This window comes from Equus przewalskii, chromosome 4, assembly GCF_037783145.1.
Source record: "Equus przewalskii isolate Varuska chromosome 4, EquPr2, whole genome shotgun sequence".
NCBI lineage: Eukaryota > Metazoa > Chordata > Mammalia > Perissodactyla > Equidae > Equus > Equus przewalskii.
Window position 1 is genome coordinate 91,244,904 of NC_091834.1, and position 18,559 is coordinate 91,263,462.

At 44.3% G+C, this 18,559-nt stretch overlaps 1 protein-coding gene across 3 annotated transcripts in view; it reads right to left on the reverse strand.

Annotated features, from left to right (window-relative positions):
• Positions 1-632: 632 nt before the first annotated feature.
• Positions 633-18,559, reverse strand: part of CREB3L2 (cAMP responsive element binding protein 3 like 2) — a 112,387-nt gene continuing 94,460 nt past the window's right edge. For 2 of the 3 annotated variants that reach the window (XM_008539900.2, XM_070617841.1), the window contains exons 9-12: positions 11,649-11,748; positions 11,239-11,365; positions 9,634-9,850; positions 633-7,700 (exon numbers count right to left, since the gene is read on the reverse strand). In XM_008539900.2, the coding sequence (XP_008538122.2) occupies positions 7,625-7,700; positions 9,634-9,850; positions 11,239-11,365; positions 11,649-11,748 (520 nt within the window). In that variant the 3' untranslated portion in view covers positions 633-7,624. Of the gene's footprint in view, positions 7,701-9,633; positions 9,851-11,238; positions 11,366-11,648; positions 11,749-13,799; positions 16,372-18,559 lie in introns of those variants that run through there. The other variant, XM_008539901.2, reaches the window with a different exon arrangement.

Consider the following 18,559-nt stretch of genomic DNA (forward strand, 5'->3'; position numbering starts at 1 on the left):
TCTTTGGATGCTGAAAGGTTAACTGATAATTTTTAAATGTTTGAGACATCATGAGACCAAACCAGAAATATGTGTGCATGAGCTGAGGGTTTGCAACCTCTGATCTAGGTTAATCTGTTTTTGCACAAGTAAATATCCTCCAGCCCTAAAAAGAAGCCTAGTGTAGTTCAAAGACTATGTCCTTGGAGTCAGTGAAGACCAGAGCTCAAATCTCTCATCTGCAGGTAATTTGCTGTATGACCTTGAATAAGCTTCTTATGTTTTGAACTCCAGTTTCCTCAACTGTGAAAGGGAGTAATTATATATCCTCCTTAAAGTTTTTGGAGGAAAAATGTAAGATCATAGACAATACATGAAAATTACCTGGCACATTAACAGGCACTCGATAAGTGTCTCCTTTTCCCTCAAGGCCAGCAAGTTAGCGGCATAACTATGCAAGAACTCACAACCCTACTATCTCCTGAATCCAGTTCAGTCTTTTCCCCACTGTTCCCAGTGTTTCCTTGCCTCTCTAGCTCTCATTCTCAGAGATATGAGGTCTGATTTACCCTGAAACCTGAGCACAGGACTAGGACTTTAGACATCTGCTCTCAGATTTACCTCTTTTGCCAAGAACAAGCCCCACCACACTCTCCAAGTCTCAATTTTATTCTACAGAACAAAAGTGACATCCAGTGAAAAATGAAACAATACATCTGTGTTATATTATCCTAAATCACGTAGGCCCATTAGGAAAACCCAGAATGCCCACGAGTCTGGGATCAGCCTCTGATTCGTCATTTCAACACCTAAGGAATTTGCTTTAAAATTTAGGTTTTATTAGTATTCAGATATGGTGAGGCCAACAGATCAAGAGACAATTGCCATTGAAAACACAGCTTGCTTCTCATAGTTCCCAAGATGGGGGAACATGCCATTCCATGCAGGGCCACATAGGAAGCACCAGGGTCAGTCAGGAGGCAGAGGGAGTGAGGGGGAAAAGTAGGCAAGAGAGTCTATTGTGGTTTCTGCAGGAAGGAAGGAGCGAGGCGAGGTAAGCAGGCTTAGGCTGGCTAGTTTGAATCATTTCATGGGGCTCTGGGGCATAGAGACTATCTCTAGTTGTCTGATACCTGGCTCCAGGATGACAAGGGCAGGGAAACAGTAGTCCCTGTGAGAGCTGATTGTTTAGTTTGCATTCAAAAGGTGTGCTTGTAGGCAAGTCCTTCACTATCTCTAGGAATTGGCTAGCCCTGGGCAGGGCGGTCCCACCTGGATCAGCAAGGCCCCAGATGTCAAAGCATTAGAAATACAGAAAATATAAAGGCATGGTTAATACAGGATGTTCTCAAATCAGTATTTGCCCCCTCTACACATCACTGGAATGGTATCAGTATGTCGAGGAGAAGGCTTCCATAACAGGCTCCCAATAGAAGAAAGAAAGAGGGAAGATGTGTTACTAGAAGACTCCACAGGGAAAGGCCCCTGGCATGGGAACAGAAGAAGAGAAGGTCAAGGTGCTCAGAGGGGAAAGGCAGTGGGAGATTAGTGCACCCCCGAGCCCAAAGCACGGTTAGGCATGCTGCTAAGAAAGAAAAGGGTTTTTTTCCAGGTAAGCATGGTTCATGGCCTCAGTCTCTAACATCCTGGGTACTCTCTCTGAAGCTAAATGAAGCCCCACTCCCTCTGAGAGGAGAAAATTAAATTTGAATGCAGAGATTGCAATGGAATGAAGATGATTCTGGTTGAGCGCATTGACCTTTATCAACTATTTCATCCGAATTTCTGGAGCATGAATCTGCGTGAGGCGTCCTCTGCAATGGTTCATAGGAAGAAGGATCCTTCTCTTCTGGCTCAAGTCCAAGCCATCATTCTCCAGCATCCCGATATGGGGAAAGCAAAATCAAATCCACAGAGTTCTGAAATCCAGTTAGGGAACAGTTGTAGGAGACAACGAAAATAGCAGTCAGGCAGCATCAATCTCTAGAGAGCACTGCTTTGCTTCCAGTGACTGACTGAAAAACAATTACACTCCTCAACATTCCTCCAACTGAGACCTGGATTCAGTACGAGATAACATACAAACTGCCAGTTTGAGACGCTTCTTTCAGTTCGACCAGATAATCAGGAAACGCAGACATACGCAAATTAGGCAGACATATGCAAAGCCACACTTATAAAAAAGGCAAAATGCTTTTAAAACCAGATGACCAGGATTTTTAGGACTGGACAGCATTTTACTATTTAAGAAAAAATATTTTTATTTGCAAGAAATGGAAATACAAAAGCATAACAATTCCAATTCATTTTCCAAACTAAATACAAGTACTCTACGAAGCTTTTTTTTTTTTTTTGTATTTATTTAGCTATGATAAAGAATAAAAAGCCATAAAGAACAGCACAATATGACAGATAATAGACTCAGAATGTATTTAGACTTAAACACTGCTGGTCTATATAACCTGTTACAAAAGAGAAGAAAACTCAGCCTGTCAGCGTATTATTAAAGCTCACGGTTGATTATAGCCCAGGGCCTGCTCAGCATTGTTTAAAAAGGGTCACTCACAATTTGTCAAAGACTGCTGGTGTTTTCCATTGACTCACAAAGCGTTCTATCTGAAAGGGAGATTTTTCTAAACTGTGTAGGCCATGGGTCCATGGTGCAAAAAGTTCATGTTTTTGTACTATGGACCCAGCTGGTGAGCAAAGGATAAGAGCAGAGAAAGAGAGCTAAAACTGCTGGTTTTTCTTTTCCAGGATGCAAAGCCTGCTAGCTGGAACTCACAGAAGACTGGATGAACAACACAGGAGATAAGCATCTGGTGGCCATCTCCAGCATGAGGCAAAGAACCAAGCATTGCACAGCGGGGCCAGCACAGGGAGCAGACACTGCATTTCCCGCCCAGAGAACCTTAAAGTTTGTAGGGTGTTCACAGATAGGAATCCATTCACCCTAATCCACAAATTGCTGCACTTCCCATGACACTTAGCTGTTTACTCATCTCATAGTAACTAGTTGCCCTTGTTTTCTCTTTCTATAAAATTGAAAGACTTAAACTTATTTAGCACAACACCCAGCACTTAGTAAATGCTCACGAAATATTATTCCCCTTCCTTCTAGAAACCAAGACAAAATAAAGCATTCCTGAATTTTATGTTGCTCAAAATCACAAAACAAAATAACGCCTAGTTTTTTCCTGTGGCAAGTGATGATCCCTTGGCCACAGAGGCATCGACCATTCATCTTCAAATGAGCCAGGTTCCTTTGCACTGAGAAAAATGTTCCGCTATGAGAATTTATAATATCTTTAATCCCGGCTGGCCATTTTTGATGTGATTGCACTTCTACTAAACGGGATTTTCCTCATGGGCAGAACCCCATGTCTTTTCTCCTGATGTGCAAATCTGATCATGGTTCACTTTTAGGAAACCATTTTTGAGCCTTTTGAAACAAGTTCCTTCTCCCACACCCACTTCAATCGAATTCTGCAAGGCTATCTATAAAATCTCCCAGGGACAAAGGAGTCCTTGGTCATCCTGGATTCATATATAAGGCACATGTAAGGCACAAAGGAGTGTCCAAGACAAGGAGGAATGTGTGTGTGTGTGTGTGTGTGAGAGAGAGAGACCTAGCTCTTGTGTCTTTTGAGTATCTATTGATCAATGAAGTTTCCTCAGCCCCCTTATTCCTCAATAGTCCCTAGGGCCTCATGCAGCACTCTTCCTCAGGAGTGAGTGACCGACTCATTGAATGAATGAATGAATGAATGAATGAATGAAAAACCTGAGATCTGTCTCTGGCTCCTCCATAGCCCCGACTCTCTGCTGTAACTGCCCTCCCAGAGGGGTTTATCCTACCCCATGTCTCCTAATTGTCTTTGCTGCAAAGCATTCACATAATTGGATTCTCACCAGGGCACTGCCTGTTCACGATTCCACAGGTCCAGCCAGCACTGCAGGCATGAGTGCTGGTGTCTTTAATGAAACTTCTCAAAGACTGCATTCAACGGAACCAAACTCCTGACTCCTGCAGACGAGGGGAGGCTGAAAACCTTCTGCTCCACCTCCGATCTACCCATGTTAGCAAGACTGGCATGGATGGTGCATTTCCTCAACAGGGGGCGGGATGTCTCCATTTGCGCCTCCTGTTCAAGTACACATCCCATAGGACATGTGTGTTCAGGCGAGCTGGCCCTGGGAGGGCCTGTCTTTCTGGTTTCGGTTGGTCTGAGGACATGGGAGGAAGAAGCCATGAAATGCTGAAAAATTTTAATGAAACGCTTGTGACAAAAATCCTGGACACCAGCTCACTGCCAGAATGAAGACAAATCAATCCAACACTCCCACTCTACAGGCACATGAGATTCACAGCCCTCTTCTGGCATTCAGGCTAAACCGAGAGATTTAGGAAGCAAAAAACATGGTATTTACAGCTGGTTTGTAAACAAGTTGAGCTAAAAGCCACTTTCACAACCTACAAATTAAGTCTCCAAATCAAAATCATTTACATTAACCAAAAGGTTATCGAATTTTGCCTACACTGGTGTCAAACCTCACTCCCACCTCCTGCCCAAAAGGAGCAACTTGGTCCAGCTGTCCGATTTTTATATAACACTCTCTTTCTGCGAGCTAGGCTCCAGAGTCCCAAAGCTTCACAGAAACTCCTTCTTCAAACTGGCCCCGAGGCCTTTCGTTTGCAGTATCCATTTCTAAGTGCAAAGCCGAGAACTGTGAAAAGAACCACGCTGGGGGGTCTGGGTTACTCAGGTCTCCTCCAGCAAAAAAGCATTTGTTCTCTGAATTTTTGCAAGACATCTCCTTCACTAGGGTAATCAATGAAAGGCAAGAAGAAAGCTTGTTTACATGATGAAAAATATAACTAATCTATATTTTAACTAACATATTTATTCTTTATGGCTTATGGTCGTGCTGACGGTCTCGTATTTTTTGAAACTGAAGTTTGGAAGCCGACGTCTGCTACTATTTGGAATCATCGAGACTAAGGGGTGTGACTGACTAGTCTATGGGACTGCTCTTGGGGGAAAACAAATTTGCTGATATTCAGGGCTGAACCCTAGAACAGAAGACGTGCACCCATCCATTAGTTATTTGACACAATTTGGTATTATTCAACTCTTCTGTGCCCTCTTGACCTCATTACGTCCTCCTGAAGAGATAACTGTTTAGTTTCCTCTTCTCACCCACGCAAGGAGAAGAGGGCAGAATGTCGGTTCTTAGAACCCCCTTAAAATGGCCACTTGAGCTCTCAGGCTGGTGTCCCAGGTCCCTAGAAAACAGATTCAGTTCTGGAAGAATAGTTTCCCAGAGAGAAAACCCTGCTCTTGGAGGTCTGGAGAGAGTGAGATCAAGCATAGGTAGGAGGGGAGAAAAACGAAATCCTCGAGCTAGAAGGAGCTAGAAGCTCACCGCCCTTCCCCTCCTCCTTCATTCTGAAGAGCAGGTTTTCCACTCTGGCTAATCCAGGAGCCTTAAAAACCCCATTTGGTTCAGTTGTGGCAGGTGGGCAGGCTGATCCATTCTCACAATTCTGCCCCTAAATATGAAACCTTTCCCTTCTCATTGTCCAAATACTACTTGAGTTAATTCTATCGTTTTGCCTCCTTAGGCCCCCACAGGCTGCCTGTGCCTGATACTTAAGCCCAGGAGGACCTAGAGCAGAACAGCGGGAGAGAAGGAAGTAGACAGAAGCAGGTGTGGGGACGGGGCGGGGGGCGGGCTAGCATCCCCTCCTCGCACACAGCTCAGGCGGTCTCAGCCCTCCCTGACCCACGCAGTGGACAGTGAGGACCGTGCAGACAGCAGGGCTGCCAGGACCAGTGCAGTCCCGATCTGCTTTCACACACTGCCGAGAAGATGAACTTGGCCATCTCCCAGTCTGGAACTCTCTCCATCACCGCAGGCAGAGAGAGGAACCACTCGCAGTGAGCCCCAAGTGTACCTAGGCAGACAAAGCAGGGATCTGCTTACGAGGTATCATGGCCAATGTTAACGACACCAAATCCTGGATCTGATATGGAAGGGAAGGCCCAGGCATGGGCTTAATCCCTCCTAAGTAAAGCTTCCAATGACAATGCAGTTGGTGGGTCGAGTTAAAGGCCCTTCAGCTAGTACTAAAAATAAAATACAAAATGTAAGCAAGTTCCCTATACAAAATCTTTTACAAGCTAAGGAAAAACATTTAAGAGGAGTATCTACATTATACAATAAAAAGGCAATTTCCATTTCTTATTCGTATGAAAAAGGAAAGATTTTTTTAAACTACAAAAGTTACTTTAATCATTAAAAACTATAAAAGTAGGTTGGGGGTTAGGTTGTATCTCTTTGGGTGAGCTGTGAAGTAGCCAAACCTGACTACGGAAGGTAAGACTGGAGACACGAACGCCACCTACTCCGACCCCAGGCCTCAGGCCCACCCCTGTGTTGAGGCAGAAGAGGAGGAGAAAGCAGAAGAGCCTGGGGAGGTGGGCAGGAGGGACCAGGAGCAGGCGTGGAGAGACAAGCCAGCAAGGTTGCCGAAACGCCTGTTGTCAGGGCCAGGGCTTCCCTTCTCTGTTAGGGGCACAGGACAGAAAAAGCCTCTGGCCACAGAGCCACAGGCCTGAGCACGGCACTGCTACATCTCTCCCTCCGCGTTCATTCCATCGGAGGACACAGGCGTAAGGGGACTTCCCAACTGTAATCCCAGGCCTCCAGTAAAAAAAAAAAAAAAAAAAAGGAAAAAGAAAAGGAAATGAAACATGGCCTAGAAAGATTGGGGGTCCCAGAGCCCAGGGTGTCCTCCTAGCTCCAAAGGCCAACAGCAGACTTCGCTGGCTTGGAGGGAGGCATCAGATCTCTTCAGTGTGGTGGTGCAGGAAGCCTCAGCAAGCTAATAAATACTATTTACAAATGGGGAGGAGAAGCCGGGGAGGCAGAACTATGGGATGTGGGGACACAGGTTATGGAGAAGTCCTACAAGCAATAAGATGGGGCAGGTTTGCCTGGAGTAGAAGAGCCTGATTCCTTCAGGCATTGCACGTGCGGCCTGAGAATATGAAGGGGGAGCCCGCGCTCCAGTGCCGGGAGGACATCGGTGAGGGCTGGAAAGGGCATGGCGGCAGGGGGTGCTCACTGGAGGCCCTGGCCTTCCAGGGTTGATGGGGGTGGACACACCAGAGACCCAGGCTGAGGAAGGCAGGACATCTGTCGGGGCTTTGCCAGATCCCAACAGGCATCCTGGTGTCTTTGTGGCGAGAGTCTGGGGTCTTAAATGAACAACAGTCATCTTTTCTTCAAAGAGGTGGTCAAAACCTCCCAGGTGAGAACCAGGCGGCATCTTTTTGGCACTATCGGTAGAAACAAGCCGGCTTGTCCCACCCCTGACCCTAAAATAACTTCCTATGGCAGTAAGCGGAAGGGAGGGAGCGATGCCAGACCCCCTTCTGCAGAGGGGGACATGGGGCTGCTGCTGAGGAAGGTGCCGTCACTGCAGGTGGAAATCGTAGGCTGTCCTTCCATCCAAAGCCACGACTGCTCGTACATGTCTTCATCCAAATTGGGTGACAAAAAGAAAAAGCTTATGACCAAGGTGGTTTGGGGACATAAAAGTAGAGTGAAGAGAAAGGAGGAGGTGGGGACTGCCTCTTTAGAAGGTGGCGTTCACTCTTCTGTCGAGTTCTACAACTTTTAGTGTTTCGTTACCCTCCAATTTGGCACTGACCCTGTGAAGGCAAGGAAAGGAAAAAGAAGTATTAGCCACCACTGTCAACTATGATCTTCATGCTTGGTCGACTAACGCAATCAGTCCGTGACTGCAACTTTGCCGGCTGCCCCAAGCAAGTTCCTGTCCTTCCCCTTCCTGGCAGCAATCCTCTGTCCCTGAAGTCTCTCACTACCAGCCTATCCACTAGTCCACATTCCTGCCTTCCTCCTCACCCAAGAGGAGACATCCCCAGCCAGAGGATAAACATGGCGGTTTGATACTGAGCTGTCATAAAAGACTTTAAATTATTGTATTTACCGAGGATGGTTAGTCCCATGCTAGACTCTGGGAAGAGAAAATAAAAGGATAAAAGCTGGTCCCTGGTCTAGAATAGCTATAATCTAGATAAAGATTAAAAAAAAAAAAACTCGAAATAAGAATAAATATGTAACAAAATAAATGTTATTAAATGTAATATAAACATGTTATTAAATATAATGTAAATTAAATGAATGTAAATATGTTATTAAACAGCCTAGAAAGTCTCTCGGCATTCAGAGGAGGGCTATGAGGGCTTTGTTATCCAGGAGACATCCCAAAACAGGTGGGATTCCAATAGGACCTTGAATAGCTGAGCTGAGAGGGAAGAAGACTTCTTTCAGGAGCCAAGAAACCAAGCAGCTGAGTCTTTTCACTAGCTCCCAGTGGCAGCACTACAATTTCTTTATAATGGGAATAATAATAATAATGCTTAACCTCTTAAAGTATTTAAAAGGATTTATATATCATATTTGCATAGTGTTTAAAATAGTAAGCACTAGTAAATGTTAAATATGCATGTACAAGGCAAACATAGAAAAGTATAGATAATTATGAACCTTCTTCCTTTGTAGCATTAGGAGAAGAAAGCTGAAGAATTTGAAACAATCTCTCCCACTTGCGTTGGAATAGCATCATTTCTGGGTAGCAGAGAGTTCAGCTAGATCACCAACCACACCACTCACAACCAGGAGCTGTGCATGCAGACCCTCCTTCCTGATCTGTCTGACATTCCCAGGTACCTCCCCTGGCACAATAACAATACTGGCAGTCACACAAGCCTTTATGTTTACAAAAAGACTTTTCCCCATAACGATCTCAGGGAAACAACTCATGGAGAATTGGAGCCAAGTATATGTTATTTTCAACATGGAAACACATATGCATAGTGTCTCTCAAATGAGGTTCCTCAATACAAATATCTAATTATAAATATGTGATTATATTGGGGCTGGCCCAGTGGGGCATTGGTTAAGTTTGTGCACTCTGCTTTGGTGGCCTGGGATTCACAGGTTCAGATCACAGGCATGGACCTAGCACCGCTCATCAAGCCACATTGTGGAGGCATCCCACATACAAAATAAAGGAGGATTCGCACAGATGTTAGCTCAGTGAGAATCTTCCTCATGTACAAAATATATATATATATGTACTTATAATTATTAATATATGTTTATTTACATACAAATCATAAAACTATATATTGATTTATAGCATAATATCCATGTATCTATAATTAGAAGTCAAGAAGGTATCTTGAGGCTGCATTTGCATAGCAAGCACACTGCCGTTACTGGGCTGTATGTTTACTTGAGTGGCTTTGAGGGGAGGTTGAAGATAGCAAGGAAGGGATTCAAGCCCTCTGCCCACTTCTTGGAGCCATCACTGCCAGCTCCCTAATGACGCAGCAGACATGAGGGGAGCTCATATTAGGTCTTTTCCCCATCTCTGCTAAGGGCAGCTGTTGGTAAGCAGTGGATTCTCCAGGGTCCTTGGTCCTGAGAACAGGTCCTGAAAGAGCTGAGGGACTGGACTAGGCCAGTGGGAGAATCTCCACCCCACATTCCAGGTTGCTGACTCATAAGCCATCATCTGTGCATCAGAGGAGTGGAATCTGTATCCGTTTGACTCACAAGTGCTGCTGCAGCTCCAACAGCACTGACTTCTCCAGGCTGGTCTCATTCGAGAGAATGAAATGAGGAAGATCCACGTCTGGCCTGGACTCCAGCCCTGAAGCCCTGAGCAGGGAGGAGCCTCGGTCCCAGTGCCCAAGCTCCCCAGCCGAGCCTGGGGTGGACGACTCCTCCAGGGGAGAGTGTTCCTCATAGATCAGCAGGTTCCTGGATCTCACTGAGGACAGAGCAAAGTAACAGATATTAGCAAGAGACCACAGGGGCACACCACGTCCTGCCACTCAGTGCCCAGGGCCGGGGGCAGATGATGACAATTCGTAGGTTCTTCTTGCCCAGGACTGAGGGTACCAACTGGAGCTGGCTTCCTATAAAGCCTTCAGGGTTTTAGAGTTTTCTGCATTGAAAAATTATACCAATTATACACTGCTGGGAAAACAAGAGAAAAACAAATAAACACGAAGCAAACTGCTACCCCCCTGCTTTCAAAATAAAACTCGCCTCCGTGTCCACCCATAACTATCTGGGGGAGACAATTCACGGGGAATGAGAGTCGAACACTTGGAGATGTCTAGACTCAGCTAAAATAAGAAGCATGGAGAGAAGGTACAAGGGCAGAAAACTGCATTTTCATTTAGAAACTGGAGAGAAGACGCAAAGCCAAGGCCATAAATCAAACGATGGAGACAGTCCCTTTTGTTTTATAGGATAGTTGCATAACTAGACGGCTCTGTAGCAATTTTCCACAACATAGAGACTATGTTTCCATTGGCTTCCATTTAAATTTAGAGACATATTCCATTAGGAAAAAAAAGAATGTCCCAAGGGACCACTGAAATTATTTGGTTGAAATGCTAGCATTTCAGTCATATGCCTGGCAGGGATACACCTGCCTGGTGAAGACCACAGGCCTTTCAGAACTGCAAAACTGTGCCTACCCTAAATCTGATACCCCCTAATTCCACACTTGATCCTATTAGTGTATATGTGTACTAGCGCATACATTATGATCCCTACACACATTTATTTCCTACATTATTCAGAGACCATTAATCTAGGGAAGACTATCACGTACTTCTTGTCTAACATCTGAGTCTCCAAATTCTCCAAATCTTGGGCATAATGTTTTGTAAGACAGATTGATTCTTTAATGTCACTTTGCAAATTCTTACCATAATAATACACAATTCCACTGAGTGGGAGCAGAAATATAGGAATTCCCTTAAAGTGTCATGGAAAGCTTAACACTTCCCCACACTTTTCCCTTCCAAAAGCCACACCTCTTCCCCTTAACAGAACTGAAAGAGGAGACATCAGAATTTGCCAGGGAACATGGTCTAGAGCAGAAGTTGGCAAACTGAGCTTTATTGATCTCCAGAGAATTCCCAGAGGTGCCTCAGCCCAGTGGTTGAAGGCACATGGGGAGACCCAGCAGCCTGGGCACCAGACCCCCACGTGCCTCGTGCTTCCCTTCAATGGAGAAATTACACTTTTATTACTTTTTAAAAATTAGACTTTCATATAAGACTCCCTTCAGAAAGTTGAGCTTTCAGAAAGCTCCAGAGAAATGAAACAAGACACTTCCCAAGTTGTTGAGTGCTGTCTTACCAACGGAGGCTGTGTACGGCTCCGACATGGAATTCTGGCTGGGCAGAGCCATCTTGGTGGCAGAAGGATAGGGCCCGTAGCCCTGAAAGAAGCTGCCAAATGCAACGGCAAAGCATAACACAACGACCTGCAGGGTGAGGGAGAACACGGAGAGCTGTCAATTGCAAGATCCACACAGCAAACCTTTAGACCTGCACCACCTGGGAGGTCCAGGGAGACAGACCTCCCGCCATCAGGCCAGCAGGCTGCACCCACAGGCCAATCGCTGTAACATCGCAGCAGAGAAACAGCCTGGGAGTGAGCGGCATGGTTCCTCCAACCCCACAGCACTCGGACTTGTCAAGTTGCGGAGAGACAAGCTTGGGGAGCGGGCCAGGACAGTTACGGTGCTGTTCCTTTCGGAAACTCACCATGAGGCAGGTGCCAGTCTGCGTGCCGGCCAACTTGCAGGTGCGCGAAACCTTGCCCATGACCAAAGTCTGAAGCTTCTGTAGTTGCTGCAGGAGAGTTCTGCAATTCAAGAAATCAAAACCATGAAGGAAATCTGAGAGAGAAGAGAATGCTTTTGGGTGATCTCTGCCCCTGTGCTCCAGGGATGTTGCTGGGACTTCGTGCCTGAATTGGAACAGAATACCAGGGAGTGTTTCCTTTGGAAGAAGATGCAGACGGCAGCGCCTTCCAGCATCAGTGTTGCAGAGCTTCCCGGGGCTCAGAATCAGCCCACTTTAACAGCTTGTCCAGTCCCTGTGCTGTCCTCAGTAAGAGGTGAATGTCCCAAATTAGCCCTGACGTGCCGGGACTTGTCTGTAGGCCATTGAGAAAAAAAGAAAAAAGAACATGAGAACAACTGAAGAGGTGGCCAGAGATGGTGGCCGTGACTGGAAATGGCAACAGTATCACTGAGCAACGGGCACTCAGGTGGCAGATTGGAAGAGAGAGAGAAAGAGGGAAAACAAGAACGGCAGGGAGGCAAACAGCAAAGGGCGCCTCAAGCCCCTGGTCCTTGAAGGCTCATAGTACCTCCACAGCCAGAGACAAAGGCAAAACAACAAAGGGAGAACAGGCCTGCTCAACTGGACACATGCTCAGAGCCAGGCATCCTGAAAACCATCTTGTGATACAGACTCTGATCTTTCTCCAGGAAGAGACAGAGAGCAGGAGAAAAAAGAGTTGTTCTGGCCCTACAATCGGGTGTGTGCATACCCTTAAAAGGGAAGGGTTTGGGACAAGAATAGTATATTCTGCTCTGTGTGACATCAAGCCGCAGAAAGAGCAGATGGGGAAATTCTTTGCAAATTCTGAACACTGCAAACCACAGAAAAGGATCTCACAAGACACCCGCCTGAATCACCCTCGCGATGAATTCTGCCTGAGCAAAGACTTGAGGCCCCTCCTCGGCCTCACCCCTCTTCTCTAAGCCAAATGCACATGGCAAAGTGGGAAGATTTTACAAGCAGATGCTTTTTCTCATGTCTCGAAGATTTTCAGAAAATTCATGCTGTGATGTAACATTGGAAAGCCAGACAAGTTCACTGGAAAACATCAGCAAATCACTCACTTGCAGAAGAATCCTGGGCTGCCATAGATAACTTGCCTCTCACCGGAATCCATCTCCTGAAGAGCCTTCAGATGCCAGAAGAAGCAGGGTTTCCTAGTGTATCCAACTTCCGTCCGGCAAGTGCCAATGAAACGAGTTCTCCTGGGCTTCAGGCAGTTAAGGACAGGTTGGGACCGAATGATACTGCTTCCAGCAGTGAGATGGATAAGAGTGGGGCAGCACTGGAGTAGCCCCCAGCACATGCAGTGGAGGGCTTCTCACTCAGAAACCCTGTGTGGCCACATCCACGTCATATTTTTAGCTTGTGCAGTGATTTTAATTTAAGCAAAACAAAATCGTCATCCTATTAATTAATATCGTTAATTTAAATTCTATTAATATGGAGGTCTTTTTAGTACTTAGTTGTACCTTTTTTGTTTTACGGTTATCTAGAAGTATAATCACATGTAGTTTTGACCTGGTTTGTTTATGCATATTTAAGCCACACAGTCTTTAAAAGCGTTCTGTACATTACTCAAGGCTGAGAAATACTGATGGCATGATTACTTTAAACTCTACTTAAAGAAATTCTGTCATTTGTGACAAGATGGATGACCCTGGAGAGCGTTATGCTAAGTGAAATAAGTCAGACAGAGAAAGACAAATAGTGCGTGGTATCACTTATACGTAGAATCCAAAAAAATGTCCAACTCATAGAAACAGAGTTTCTGGGCTGGGGTGGGGTAGGGATGCAGGGAGAGGTTGGAAAAAGGGTACAAACTTTCAGCTGTAAGATGAATAAAGTCTGAGGACTTAGTGTATAACATGGTGACTATACAATTGATAACACTGTACTGTATAATTGAAATTTGCTGAGAGAGTAAAACTCAAATGTCTTCACCAAAAAATTAAAAATCAAAAGGTAAATATGCAAGGCTATGGATGTGTTCATTAGCTTGATGTAGGATTCCTTTCACAGTGTACATGCATATCAAATCATCACTGTGTACACTTTGAATAGCTTACAGTTTTACTTGTCAATTATACCTCAACAAAGCTGGGGAAAAAGGAAAAAGTTTGCAACTAAATGATCATCTGATGCAGAAAGTTATTTTCCTCATGACACTTTTTCTCTCTTCTCCCAGGACCTCCCAAGAACACTCCATTCCTACCCAGTAGTGCAGCTGTCTTTTCAAAACTGAGAGCTAAGCGACCCACTGCATACCCACTTCCTGGTGAGCATTCATCTCACAGCGCTGAGATTTGGCTGGCAAGAGTATGCATTCTATCGACCACCATCTGTGACGCCAGCCCCAAAGCCCTCACTGGGTTCTCCCTGCTGTATTTCTGGAAGTCCTGGGGCAGATATACAGGTGAGCCCACAGATAAGACCTGCGTTTGACCATGTGACACAAATCCTCTTCCCTTGTATCTTTATATTCTGACCACCTCCCGTGGTACCAGTTTACAAGGTCTTTGTTGCCAGCTAAACTATGGAAAGGAGCCTCCCTGTTTCCTGGGTTGCCTGCTGAAGAGTCGCATCTGTAAGTGATGTGACTGCCACTTTTGCTGGGCACCTCAACTCCCACAGGACACTCCTACTGCTCATGCTGGCAGCCCAAGGTGCTGGAGTTTGACTGTGCTCTGTGCGTAAGTCGGCTCATTTCTCCATCCAGGCCTCCATTAGACAGCAGCTTTCCAGATGTTACCAAAGCCATTTACTTTTGCTCTAAAGTCTTAAGGTGTTTTTAAAGTGAAATCACCATTTCCATTTTTACCAACAGTCCCTTTTTACCCACAATCATCCCACACTTTGTCCCTGCCTATTCCCTGCTCCTTGGCCTGTCTCTAGAGCATGAACCTCCAAGAAAACCAATTCCACACAATACTCAGAATCACTCCTCCCTTCCAATTTCTGGTTGAGATCACTAGGCCTGGTACCCTGTTTCCTAGGATAAAGAGTCTCTCAGCTGGCTCCACGGTCCCTCCTGAAAACAGACCTCTAGCGGGCCAGATACACCTAAACCCCAACGGTAGAATGACTTAGGCTCAAGTTGGGACCCCCAGCTACAGGTGCAAAGTGCTACAAGTTTGGAAGAAGGACCATATAAGTCTGGCTGGGCAATCAGGGAAGGCTGCATGTTTACTAGTTGTGTGGCACTTTACTTGGCATTCATCAGCATATCCTCTCCAAACTCAAAGATAATTATATTCTGAATCCATTGCAAATGAAAATGGTTGTTTAATGGTCCCTGATTTCTAACAGTTTATAATTCAACTCTTTAAGATGAGAAAACATATAGTTTAAAATAGATTTTTTTCTAGCTTGAAATTTGGGCAGAAAGCAACAGTGATTTATAACGTGCTGTTTGCTGCTGCTGCTGCTTCTACTCAGATTAGCGCAGGTGAACCAAACCGATGGGGGAAATGATGAGCCATCAATCAACAACACTGAGTGATTTCACCTGAGGAGAGTGGGTTAGCTCATCCAACCCAAATCTAAATAGATTTCTATGATCTGATAAAGCTTGGGAAATCCATATACACACATACAACAGAAACACTAATTTTCGTCATAAGGAAAGAAAATTAATAGCAATTGAGTGCCCACTGATTGAGTTCTAGAACTTCATACACTAAGATACTAAGTAATTGTCTCAAGTAAGAAGAAGACCTAAGATGTAAACCAAAACCCATCTGACTCCACAGTTCATGTAATTTTCAAGGTGGTACAGATGGTACCTAATCTATAACCTAATAAAATTAATAAGAAAGACTTCTTACTAGTAGATTCTTTCTTAAATCCAGTGACATTAACAGCATATTGACAACAGCCCAACAAAGAGAGATGTCCACCATTAGATATGAAAAGGTGACTATCAACAGGGACCAAGCTGCATACAGAAGAGCCACAATGAGACCCAGTCCAATGGCAATGAGATACATACTAACAAAGGTTCAGTGAAATGATACAAATGAAAACTCTAAGGGCAAACATACATGTCCTGGTTCATCTCTGGATACACCAAAGATAAAAAGTAAGTGATGGATAAAAGAATCAAGGATGCTCCATGCCCTACTTCAAGTGTCAGGAAGTCAAACCTCGGCTTTGGTTAGAAAATGGAAACTAAAAGACCTGTTTTTCTGTCAGACACCAAAACAGCTGATGAGATGGCTTTAGGATTGCTAAACTGGTGCACATTCACTGGAACAGGGGGATAGGCTCTCAAGGCAGAGAAACCTGAGTTTAGATCTCAGTACCACTGCTATGTGCCTTTCATCCTTACTTAAGTCCTGAGTTTAGGCAGCTAGGCAAAGTTAATTCCCTTGACCTCATCAGCTAACAGAATAACGAGAGAATCCCCTCCTGGGCTACTGTGGGTTTGCTGAAGCAAATACACCTTTGAAGAGTGCTTGCTGTCTCTTTGCACTGATGACAGATGAAGCCAGCCCTCTTCATGGGAAAGCCTGGGACCTCATAACTGAGACGTAGGTCTGAGATGATGTGGCACTTTCCCTGATGCCACGGGGACAGATGCCACGGCCTGCTGCGTTGGGAGCTTGGATGACAGCTATTACCCAGCTTGCATGAAAGCCTGGGAGGAGAAAAGGCAGCCATCAGATGAAATGGAAGAATGAGTTTAAAACTAAAGCTTTAAAAAGTCAACCATAGGACAGACCCCAAGGTGCATTCACAGCTCAGCATAAAATTTCCTTTATTACTGTATTTTAAATCATAAAAGATCATGGCTATTTATGGCTTAATGAATCCTTGGTCTTCCAGGAGCAACGTCTTAATTTAGAGAAAGGAGTACTCTTAGCAAATATTTATCTGGGCCAGGAGATATTTCACAACTTGTTAAATCGGAGTATCTAACACTCAATTGAAAATGTGGATTTTCGTCCTGTGGTGAGATGTAAAAATAAACTTAGTGGCTGTCCTCATACAGTTCCTTGCAAACGAGCAGTGGAAGGCAGCTGCCAGCGTTGCCCAAAATAAAGCATCACCCTGTATCTTGGGAGGCATATTAAAGGAAGTTGGGCAAAACATTCAAAAGTAGCCGAGAATGTGAAACACCATCTTATAACAACTGAGAAATGCCTCAACAGACTCATGTTTTCTTTGTATTTGGTTTACTTTTGTTTTCTTCTGTTTCCTTTATTTACAAGAGAGAGTAGGGGAGAGAGAAGAGTTATACGGTTACTGCATGTTATACTTTGAACACTCAAGTAGCTAATTTCCCACTGGAGTCAGAAACCAGGACCCAGGAAAAAGAAGAAACCGATGGTTCCCAATTACTTGCTGTGCTGGGAGCTTCAAACCAGGCCACCTCTATAGACATACTTTCTACTGAATCTTCTAACACATCTCACTCAGAAATGGAACTAGCTGGGCTTGGGTGTGTATATGCACAAACGTGTGTATATAAACTCTCTGGGTAAATCATCCTCCTACAGAGAAGAAGGAACTTTTTTCATATCCTTATGGAACTATCTAGAGCAGTAATTTCCAAATTCCAAATCATAGATCATTAGTGGGTCATGAAAACAAGTGCATTGTGACTGGCTTTTAATGAAACAGAAGCAAATAGAACATACAATATCCAAGAGCATCATACCTAGTAAAGACGTCTTCATTTGCAAAACATTCATATTAGTTACGTATATGACATACCATACATGCAATATGTCTGGGTTCACTATACCAAACGTAAAATGATTATACTCAAAAGTGTCTATGTGCCACTTATCTAGTGCAAACATGCAAAAAAATTAAATATCAGTGATTATCAGGTGGCTTCATGATGGAAGAGCTCAGCATCCATGTCCTTCTGAAGAAAAATCCCATCTGAGTCCCTCCTCACTCCTAGTCTTCTAGAGTTGGTGTCTAAGATTTGAGGGTTAGGAGCGGGGTATCCAAAAGCTGAACCATCCACCTCAAAGTCCTGGGGTGGAGAGTGAGAGGGTGGTAGGATCCAATGTTAATAATTAGGAGTCCTATATATTATATAACAATATTTAAGGAGACTCATGAACTATCTTAAAGACTTTTAAATACTAAAGTGAGACATATACAAAAGACAATCAATCACATTCCACTAAAATCCTAAACTCTGAATATTCATTTATTTATGATCATTTACGGAAGTTTCGAGGATTGTTCCTGGGGCTCTGGTCTAAATGAAAAAAAAAGAAAGCATAATTTTCTCCTTTCTCTTTTGGTGCAATTGCTACATTACAAGAAGAACCAGAGGGCACTTCTGAAATATTCTATTACCTACTCACCCAGGAACACAAAAAACAGAGTTCTAGAATGTTTTCTGGGGCTGCGAAATTTCTAATTTCATCACTAAGTTACTCTAAAATGCCTTCCTAATCTCTCCAGGGAACTTACTCTGGTACCCAACAATCCTTGAAGTCTGAAATATTTTCACCTAAAAAGAAAGCTTCTACTCTTCACACAACCAGAAGTTAGAGAAAATGAGAAATGAAAAGTGAATTAAACCAAGATAAAGGTCTACAGAGGAGTAACTTGGGTCATTCATCAGCACTCCAATGGCCTCTCTGTGTACAGCAGGGGGCTGGGCCCATCTGGTTATGGTCAGTCCAAAGGGAAGAGGAGAACTCACACGTGGAAAATCCTAAGAGTGCATAGGGAGCAAATATACAAAACTGGTGCAAATGGATGCAGCAATGTGGCAAAACAAACAAATTAGGAGAGCAAAACATAGTCAAAGCTATGTAGACTCTGTGTTTTAGAGGATCCTGCTCTAGCTTTCCCGT